Genomic DNA, 10,525 nt, shown 5'->3' with positions numbered 1-10,525 from the left:
TAATATGTAAATAAATAAAGAAGACAGAATTTTATTCAAGTATTTATTGTGATATATACATGTAACAGTAAAACCACTTTGTTCACACATTATAAATGTAATGCTCTTCAAAAAGCACACTTCAACTTCTGTTACTATTTACTATGACTGTTCATTTATTTCGCTTACTTTGGAAATTATAACACTCAAGATAAAGTTTTCGTTATCATGCACGCTGAAGTTTTCAGAATTTGAACACTTTTACATGTTATTACAAGTTATATTTCCAGAACAACCAATCTTACAGCACATTTTCGCCATCGGTAAATCATGTTTTTGATATAATCTCACATATGTAACTCTGTATATTGTTACTTACCGTACTAGGTGTCACTGTTACAAAAGGTATTTCTAAAATTCCGTGCGTTCATGTTGCGGAACCATTCTACTCTTAACCTTTCCAAACGTTAAGTTACTCCGCTGACTTGTAGCTGCATCGTAGACTGTGGCTACATTAAATACCTTGCAGTGGGTGCAACGTATTTTGATCGTTGATCTTTGAAGTTGTTAACGTCCGCACTCAATTGTCTCTATGAAGCGCAACTGTTTGTGCTAGAGAAGCCAAAGCATTTTAAGTTAAAAGTGTTTGTGATAGTGAAATTGTGATCTCTACGAACTGAATTGTGCAGTGACACATTCCCGTAACGTGCCCAGTGTTCGACAGAACATAAAATGTGCGTTGCTGTAGTTGGAACATAAAGTTGTTTTTATATTTTAACTGCTAACATGTACGTTTTTAGTGCAACTAGTACATACACTGAGTTATACTGCCTATGTAGTGTTCCTATGAAGACGTGTGTATGAATAAGTGAGCGAAACATAATTGTTGAATGTTTCCTAGATATGTATCAGGACTCTATAAAGTATACGTATGTGACAAACGGTAGGGTGTTTAATGAATTGTACATTTGTGAATAGCACAAAAAATTCGCGGGTGAGAAGTTTTGCGTTAGACAACATCCCATAAACACGAATGCTTCAAAGGTTCATGGAATCAAAGGCATGGTGGGACGGGGTGGGTGGTAGAGAATTAGAAAATTGTTACAACCCTGTGCTAGAAACAGTGGAAAGTGTATATAGAAATCGCTTGAATATGTTAATTATGTTACGGCTTGCTGTTAAGATACCAGTTTTATAAAAATTTAAGCCGTCTACTGGTGTTATGGAAGAAACTAATATGACACCCAGGAACAAATTGCGGTAAGACAACTTGCAGATAAAATTGCTTAACACTGTTGATATGAGCAAATGAATAACTTCGCTATAAGAAGAACTTTGAGTACTATTTCGTGTATGCACCGCGGATTGGAAGATAACATTAAAAGTTATCATAAGGAAAAAAGCTCAAATTAGCATGAACTAACCTAAAAACTGGTAAATCTACCAAGAAAATATTGGAGAAACTTACATATCCATAGCACTGCACCTACTGCCCTTCTTATCCCATTATGTAGGTAACCTCTAGTGGTGGCAACTTGGATAGTATGGGACTAGTATTTAATGAGTCATTTTGTTTGTCTTGTTTTGGTTAGGGTTTCTAATCTATTCTATGGTCTTCTAATAGACACGGAAGTCTCTTTTGTTCGTTCCAGTTTCTCGCAGCTGTTTCTCCCCTTTAATGGAATATAAGTGGATAATAAGTCAGCTGTGTCCAAGGCATTGTGATACAATTTTCCACGAAAAGTATGTCCCACCACATCATATCTGCCATCTGTTTCCCCTTGTCAATTACGAATACTATGTAGTCACAACATAGTACACCATATTGTTAGGTAATTTAACTGCATATGTATCTTAAGACAAAGTTTTATAAGACACATTCGATAGATTATTACTTCTAGTCAGGGTGTACCGAAACGTTTCAACGTCTGTGTAAATTTCGAATTTTCTTATTGCTCCTGATAAATATTTCACTAGTGCCTATCATTTCGAATTTCTGATAACAATAATAGGTCAGGTAAGGGGATAAAAGTCGTGGGATTTTGGTGAATGGAACGATGGTTCTCCTAAATTGCTCAAGGAAAATGTGAGATGATTCTTGTGAAAGAACACCTAGCCAATTTCCTTTCACAGTGTTAGCCCGTGCTCGTTTGGACCTCATTATTAGTGGGACATTAAATATTAAAAATGAGCATTCGACGTACCTACCTAGCGAAACGCTTTACTTACTGCTCACGATTTCAAGCAAAATTAGTATGATAGATGCTCCTCAGCAGAACTTGCAAACATTTAAACATTTTTAATAACGTAAGTTTCAGTAACCAAAACACCAATATTATATGAATAATTAATTTAACTCTGCGATCAATATCAAAGGAGGGTGTGATATCAACCGGCCACTGTCCCTGCCTCTACAGATGTCAAATTAGGATGGAATTTGTGGCATGATTGCGGGGGGGGGGGGGGGGGAGGGGAATCGGCGGCGGCGGGAATCGGCGGCGGCGGTTGGTTTACGTGTCAGGGAAAATTCATGATTTTACTTTTTATATATTTAGAAGATATCTTACATAAATGGTATCGAAGATCATCATTGTTAGAGGATACTACAGTGCCTGCTATTTATATTCATTACAAACAGTCTGACCTTAATCCTACGCAAAAACTCATACAGGAACCATAAACAAACATCCTTAGCCCCCCCCCCTCCCCTTACATGAAACTCACTGTATTAATTTCTTGTGGAAAGCACAAGGGACATAAGTAAAAACAAACGAAAAGGAAAACAATACATTGATAATATTATGAAAAAAAATATTAAAGCTAGTTAGGTTGTCTTCTGGACACATAAATGCTACCAAAATTTTCATTGTTAACGAACACTGTTCTAAGTTAATATAGCACAAATCTAAGAACCTATTCTTTTAAAGTGAATCGGTGAGAATATTTTCTACTTTCAGCTAAGAAATACATATAATCACTCTTAATGGACTGATAATCATTTGTGCACTTACACAAAAACAGCATATATTGCTGGCATATATGGCAAGAAATAAAAAGTAGTTAAATTGACTGCAACTGAAAAACAGCTTTTCCTGGTTTTACATGAATTTGCCCTAGACAACCAATTTATTTGTGACATTAGTCAAACTCCATGAATGCTGTGGACATGGGACGAGTATGTGGAAATAAGTCAGAGCTGTATATTTTAATGTGGTATAATGAAATGACTTGATGCCATATTACATTGTTGTATTGCAGTTTATAAAATAACTCAAAACATTGATATAGTGTTTCTATGGAGATATTATTCAATGGATTAGGAGTAGTTGTCCAACAGTGTTCTTTAATCCTCTCTTAAACTCCACCAATCACCTAAAAGGCATTTGATATAGTCTGGCATGTTGTTGAATACACTTGTACCCCACCCATAAATCTGACTCCTTTATGGATCAGTGTTAATCTGTTGAAGTGATTGTAGAGGTTGTCTTTTATTATTTTTGCATTCTTGTTTTCACTATTTTGATGAAAAAAGAAAATATTAGTAATGACAAAGCACATTAATATATGGGCTCTGTATATTTTTGGAATAGTTCCCCACAGGGAGTCCTCGAAGTAATATCAGATATGAGTCATTGCGTGGTTATGTGCGTGGCTCTTCACAACAAATACTCTTACATTATAGTAGTCTGCATCTTAAGTAAGATGGGCAAGAAGTTGAAGCTGGTAATGATGAATACAGTTAACATAAACAAATTTGAAATCTTTGTTGTGTGTGTGGTGTGACAAATGGGTACACTTTTTTGTCTTAAGGTAACTAGAGATTTTATTAAAACTCTGGTCTGTTGGTCCATCAATTGCAGTGAAATACTGTTTTATTATAAATCAAATATTCACTTTTAGGACAACATATTATGAATTTCTCACAAACATGTATATCACATTTATATTCCAGTTTGAAAATATATATATGTGTGTGTGGGGGGGGGGGGGGGGGGGGAAGAGGGATAAGAAGTTGGTATTAAATGGGAGAAACAAGATAATTTACCATTGAAATGAACATAAAACAATCATACAATTCAAGATACGACATTTAAAATGGGGGGAAACCAGGTGTGCAAATGTGCATGTATTACTTAAACATAAGCTGGTATCTTATTGATCAAATTAGGAGTTTGTACATTCTTCACAATTACTGATACATCTTCCCACTACTTGTATTCATTTACTGGCCAAATCCAACACAAAATCCCCTGGCTCGGTGTTACTGTTTACTTTACTGGATGTGTACTGCTACTACTTCTTCTTCTTCCGCCAGCACTACTATTGCTACTGCTGCTGCCGCTTCTGCTTGTTCATACATCCAGACTTCACTGGCTTCTCTTATTCAAAAGTTACATATACTTCCAACACTGCTTCCATAGTAGGCACTGTCACATAATTAACGTAATGAATTGCTAGCTGCAACATGCAGAATACGTGTTTTGTTAGTTCTGCACATTTTAGCGATTTTGATAAATTCACGCCGCGGTGATGTTCTTCGGCACGCCAGTGTAGAAGTGTGCACAGAACCAGCTAGGTGAAAATCTGTGCAATATGCACGTGTGAAACCGACATAGGAATTTTCCTTGGAGTGAGATCTTGTGTACACGACATCTGCCTATTGAAAGGTCCCATATTTTACTGTTCGCGTCGTTTTTGCATAATCTTTCGGTGATTGTATCAATACCTTGCATTATGATATACTGTGAATTTTCGAACATTAGTGAGTGTCGCGATGAACTCGCACTGTTATCAATTGCACGCTTAAACTTGTGCTCTTTCATAACTTTTGAGAACAGAAGGCGAATCCTCGTTCAAAACAATCGTTCTAATTCCATTGTACTGTTATGTCAGAAATATGTTATTTTGATAATTTTCGGACGCTTACAAAGCTATATTTTCGTAAGTTACCGGTACGAGGGATTTGGATATGTAATTTATTTCGTAGCAAATCACCGTTTGTGGTTCACAGTTCTGCCAACTAATACATCACCCTTGAACTTCATTGTTTATAAACACAAATAAACGTGCGTTTTTGAGAATTTTCCGAAGCCACCGTTTCCCTTTGCATAATCTGAGCTATTTGTAGCAAATCGGCGTTTCTGATTTAATTACTGTAGCAGATTCTCAACTAACGTATTATGTTACATCTAGTTCTCCCTTAAAGAGGAATAGACCTATATATTATCTGCATTTATCGTAAATTAACACTGTTTCTGAGTGTGCTAACAACTATGATTAACCTCAAAACGTTTTAGGAAACTAGTAGTTTTTACCACAGGTTTTTGTGTTGTCTATTTGCTGCAGTTCTTATGGGGAATTAGCAACTTTTTAGCTCAACAGATTGAAGGCTAATCAGTGGGCTTAATTTAAACTTGAATTGTGTTCTCAAACACAGGATGAGTTGGTTGACTTCTGTAGGCCTAAGCAGCTGGAAATTACCTTGACTACTGTCAAACGATTGGCACCTGCTGTGAATCGGTGTGTAGGAGCAGCTCCCGAGACTTGTGTACCTGTGATACCTGTACCAGAGGTACCTCAAGTATTATCCTGCGGAAAGTCTGTGATGTCATTACTCATCCACTTGGCAGTAAGCGGTGTGTCAATGGTAGATATAGGCATGCTGTATGAGGTGGACAGGGACCAGGGAGGACTCAGGGTGCTGTACCGACCCCCTAACCAACAAGTTTGACGTTCTGTCTTTCACTGCAACTGAGCTGGTGATACTCACTTTGCCTGTTTTGGGGAAACCTGTTTTGTCAGGTGTCAGGAGGAGGCAAACTCAAAATGTAGGGATCTATTAATTGTAGGTACTTCAAACGTATGGCAAATGATGGTACGCTGCAGGGAAATGGCAGCAAGGAACAGGAAAAAACACCAGAAAACCAGATACATTCAGTGTATATGCCTGTTGGCCTCATTCAACATATTGAAGAGGCTTATTACGGCACCCAATGAAGGAACAGGGTACAACCAACTGCAGATAGTCTTGCACATTGGAACAAATGAAGCCTGACATCTGAGCTCCGAGGTCATTCTAGTGACTGGCAGAGAAGGCTAAGAAGACCAGTCTTGTGCGTGGAGTTTCAACGACGCTCTTAATTTGCAGTGTTCTCCCCAGAACTGATTGTGGCCCTTCGGTTCTGAGTCATGTAGGAGGACTGATCAGATACTTCGAACATTCTGTGACGTGCTAGGTTGCGTCTTCCTGGACTTATGCCATAGAGTTGGGAACTGTAGGTTCCCCCTAAATGTTTGAGGTTTGCACTACACATCAGAGCGTGCTAATCAGGTAGCCGATTGTGTGTGGTGTGCATGCAAAGGTTTGTCAGATTGGGCGATTCTCCATCCAATCCACATGATGATAGTTTTAGGAAACCCAGATGTATCAGTGCAAGATTGAAAGACATGTCTCCCACAGATGAGAGTATGAAAATCCTACTGCTAAAATACCGAAGCATTCGCTACAAAGTGCCAGAAATTGAAGTGCTCATGGAAGAGCAGTGATGCTGATTGAAACCTGAAATTGACAGCAGTGAGACTTTCTCCAAAAGTTTAAGTGTATATCAAAAGGATAGACAAATGGAAAATGGAGATGGTATATTTGTCGCAGCAGAAAAGAATCTAAAGTCCACCGAGGTAGAAATTGAAGCCGCATGCGAGATTGTTTTGGAAAGACTTGATATCAGGGGTGGGCATAAACTAATTGGATCCTTCTATTGGCCACCACTCGTCTCCTGATGTAACCAAAAACTTTTGAGAAAATCACTTTTACGTAAGTTCCACAATCATACTGTAATCATCGGTGAAGACTTTAATCGTCCGGCAATTCATTAGAGAAAATTACAGTTTGGTTAGTAGTGGGCGTGGAATAACATCTGTGAAACTTTAATAAGTGCCTTCTCTGAAAGCTACCTAAAACGGATAGTTAGGTACCTCACTCATGAGGGAAATATATTCACTCTAATGGCACCAAATAGACCTATCCACTTTGAGGATATCCACATATAACCTGGTATCACTGACCATGAAATGTTTGCGGTAACAATGATTACCAAAGTACAAAGGACAACTAAATTAAGTTCAGTGAAACTTTCAGCACCGGGCAGGAGCATGTAGAGGAACTCTGGTTCAAGTTCAAAAGAATAGTTGACCATGCACTAGATATGTATGTACCCAGTACAACAGTTCATAATGGGAAGGAACCTCCATGGTATACAGTAACTTTAAAGAAACAGATATTACTGCGTGATAAGTGTAAAACAAAGTGTAGGGCTATGGATAGAGATGCTGAATGAAACGCATTTGGCCATCAAGAGAGCAATGCGAGATGCTTTCAATGACTACCGTAGCAGAATATTGTCAAGTGATCTCTCACACACCCAAAGAAATTGGGGTCATATGTAAAGGCTGTTAGTGGCACCAAAGTTAGTGTCCAGTCTGTTGTGAATGAGACAGGAACTGCAACTGAGGGTAGCAAAGCTATAGCTGAAATACTTGACTCTGTTTCCAAATTTTACAAAGGAAAACCCAACAGAATTGTCCCAATTTAATCTTCATACCACTGAAAATATGAATGAAATAAGTATTAGTGTCAGTGGTGTTGACAAACAGCTGAAATTAAAATTGAACAAAGCTTCATGGCCTGATGGAATCCCTGTCAGATTCCAAACTGATTTTGTGGCTGAATTAGCCCCTCTCCTAACTGTAACCTATTGTAGATCCCTCAGATAAAAACACCATCTCCAGTGGCTCAGGTCACATCTGTCTACTAGTAGAAGTGATCCACAAAACTGCCATCTAAGGTCCTTTCATTGATTTGTTTTAGGATCTTAAGACATATTCTGAGTTCAAACATAATGAGGTGTCGTGAACAGAATGACCTCATCAATGCTAACCAGTATGGATTTTGAAAACCCCGATCATGTGAAACCCAACTCTCACTTTTCTCACAAGAGACACTGAAAGCTTTGGATCAAGGTAGTCAGGTAGATGCTTTAGTTATTGATTTCCAGAAAGCATATGACTCAGTACCACACCTACACTTATTGACAAAAGTACAATCATATGGAGTATCAAGTGAAATTTGCAACTGGATTGAGGACTTTTTGGCAGGGAGCATGCAACATGTTGTGGATGGAGAGTCATCATCAGTAACTTCGGGTGTGCCACGGAGAAGTGTGTAGGGGCCTTATTGTTCCTGTTGTATAGTAATGACCTTGCAGACAATGTTAATAGTAGAATCAGGCTTTTTGCAGGTAATGCAGTTATGTATTATTTGAAAGAATCTGCATAAATATTGTCAGATATTGATAATATTTCAAAGTGGTACAGAGATTGGCAACTTGCTTTAAATGTTCAGAAATGTAAAGTTTTGCACTTCACAAAATGAAAGATGTAGTGTCCTATGACTATAATAGCAATGAGTCACTGTTGGAATCACAGCTCATACAAATACCTGGTTGTAACACTTTGTAAGGATATGAAATGGATTGATCACATAGGTTCAGTCATAGGTGAAGCAAGTGGTAGACTTCGGTTTGTGGGAAGAATACTGGGGATGTGCAATCAGTCTATAAAGGAGACTGCTTACAAATCACTCGTGCGAGTGGTTCTAGAATATTCCTCAGGTGTGTGGGGCCCGTACCACATAGTGACTAACAGGGGATATTGAATCTCTACAGAGAAGGGCAGGACGAATGGTCACAGGTTTGTTTAATCTGTGGGTGAGCATCACAGAGATACTGAAGGAACTGAACTGGAAGAATCTTGAAGGTAGATGTAAAGTATATCGAGAAAGTATGTTAACCAAGTTACATGAACCAGCTTTAAGTGGTTACTCTAGGAATGTACTACACCACCATATGTATCGCTCACATAGGGGTCATGAAGATAAGATTAGAATAATTACTGCATGCACAGATGCATTCAGGCAATCATTCTTCCTGTCTCTGTACCTGAATGGAACAGAAGAAACCCTTATAACTGCTTCCATGGGACATACTCTCTGCTGTGCATATCAGTGTTTTGCAATGTGTAGATGTATGAAGGGATAGAATAGTTTGTACGTTTTTCCAGCATCCATCCAGAAATGATTGTGATGATTTTAACTTCTGCAATTGTGAAAAGCAATGTTACACTTCTAAAATTCAGTTTTGCACATTTACAGAATTGGTATGGCAAGTTTACTAACTCTTGATGTGATTTCATTACCCACTAAACAGTTCCTTTCAAAGTTCCTTCCACACAATCAAGTGCCCCTTTGCCATGGGAAGTACCAAAAAGAAAATTCCAGTTAGTAGAAATATTAGTCAGACTGAAAATATGAAAGATTAGGCAGTATAAAGTGATTCTTGAACTGTGCAGCGCAGTCATCAGAAGATATTTTGATGTACTGAACATTTCCCCCCCCCCCCCCCACTCTTGAAGGGTTTTAATGAATGTGTAAACACTATATTTGCTATCTGACAAGTCATCACTTATAATGGCATCATTGTGGATAATACCACATTTTAACCAAGCAGCAGTAGGGAAAATAGTAGTCTGTTACTGATGCCAATGAGCACTTTGAATTTGATCTTGGCTCACAGTGATGCAGTTTTCCACAAAATCAACCTGAAAAACTGCGTCAAGATTTACAAATGTTCTGTTCACATTTTTAAAGTGCCAAGACTGTTTTCTTTCACATAACACTGTAGTTTGAATGCTGGCAATTGCATCTGTATGTGTCACAGTCAGATACAAATCAAGTTTCCATTTCAATTCCGGGCTGTCCATCAACACCTTTCCATTGAGGGCATTTTATTTCACTATGAATTGTTTCATCATCACTGAAGATATTGTATACAGAGTTACAGTTGCATCTTTCACACCTGTCTGACATGCACTCTGTTTTCTGGATCAAATACAAGGAGGGCTATTAATTCTTGAATCCTGTGTAGCAGTACTCCTGTTTGTTTCTCTCTATTTTCCACCAAAAACTGCATATATTAGCGCTGTATCTCCGTACGCATGTATTATGGAGCATAGAGGAAACAAGAAATATAAGTGGTGCATGAAGCTCAAAAAACTTGTATTTTTTTAATGGCAAGGTCAGGGTATTATTCATAAACTCTTCATGGGTTTCAGCAGTGGTCATCATCGTTGGTTTCTGCACCACTAATTTCCTTCCAGCTTTGGCCTTTTGTATGGTAACTTTGACCTTTTTACCCGATTCTGTCATGCTAATGTCATCACAAAGATAAAACTATCACATTAGCTTTCGTTTCTTTGCCAGCCGCGGTGGTCTAGCGGTTCTGGCGCTGCAGTCCGGAACCGCGGGACTGCTACGGTCGCAGGTTCGAATCCTGCCTCGGGCATGGGTGTGTGTGATGTCCTTAGGTTAGTTAGGTTTAAGTAGTTCTAAGTTCTAGGGGACTTATGACCTAAGATGTTGAGTCCCATAGTGCTCGGAGCCATTTTTTTTTTCGTTTCTTTATTGACTCTCACATCCCTTTTTGAATCTACA

The 10,525-nt window shown here is 38.3% G+C and overlaps 1 protein-coding gene across 3 annotated transcripts in view; it reads left to right on the top strand.

The window, feature by feature from the left end:
- Window positions 1–537: 537 nt before the first annotated feature.
- LOC126184026 (CCR4-NOT transcription complex subunit 2) overlaps window positions 538–10,525 on the top strand; it is a 105,663-nt gene continuing 95,675 nt past the window's right edge. Inside the window, exon 1 of one of the 3 annotated variants that reach the window (XM_049926381.1) lies at window positions 538–713. In XM_049926381.1, the coding sequence (XP_049782338.1) occupies window positions 712–713 (2 nt within the window). In that variant the 5' untranslated portion in view covers window positions 538–711. The other 2 variants (XM_049926383.1, XM_049926380.1) reach the window with 2 other exon arrangements.

The sequence above is a fragment of the Schistocerca cancellata genome, chromosome 4, assembly GCF_023864275.1.
Source record: "Schistocerca cancellata isolate TAMUIC-IGC-003103 chromosome 4, iqSchCanc2.1, whole genome shotgun sequence".
Classification (NCBI taxonomy): domain Eukaryota; kingdom Metazoa; phylum Arthropoda; class Insecta; order Orthoptera; family Acrididae; genus Schistocerca; species Schistocerca cancellata.
Note: the sequence above shows the minus strand (reverse complement) of the source record. Positions and strands in the feature narration are given on the sequence as shown.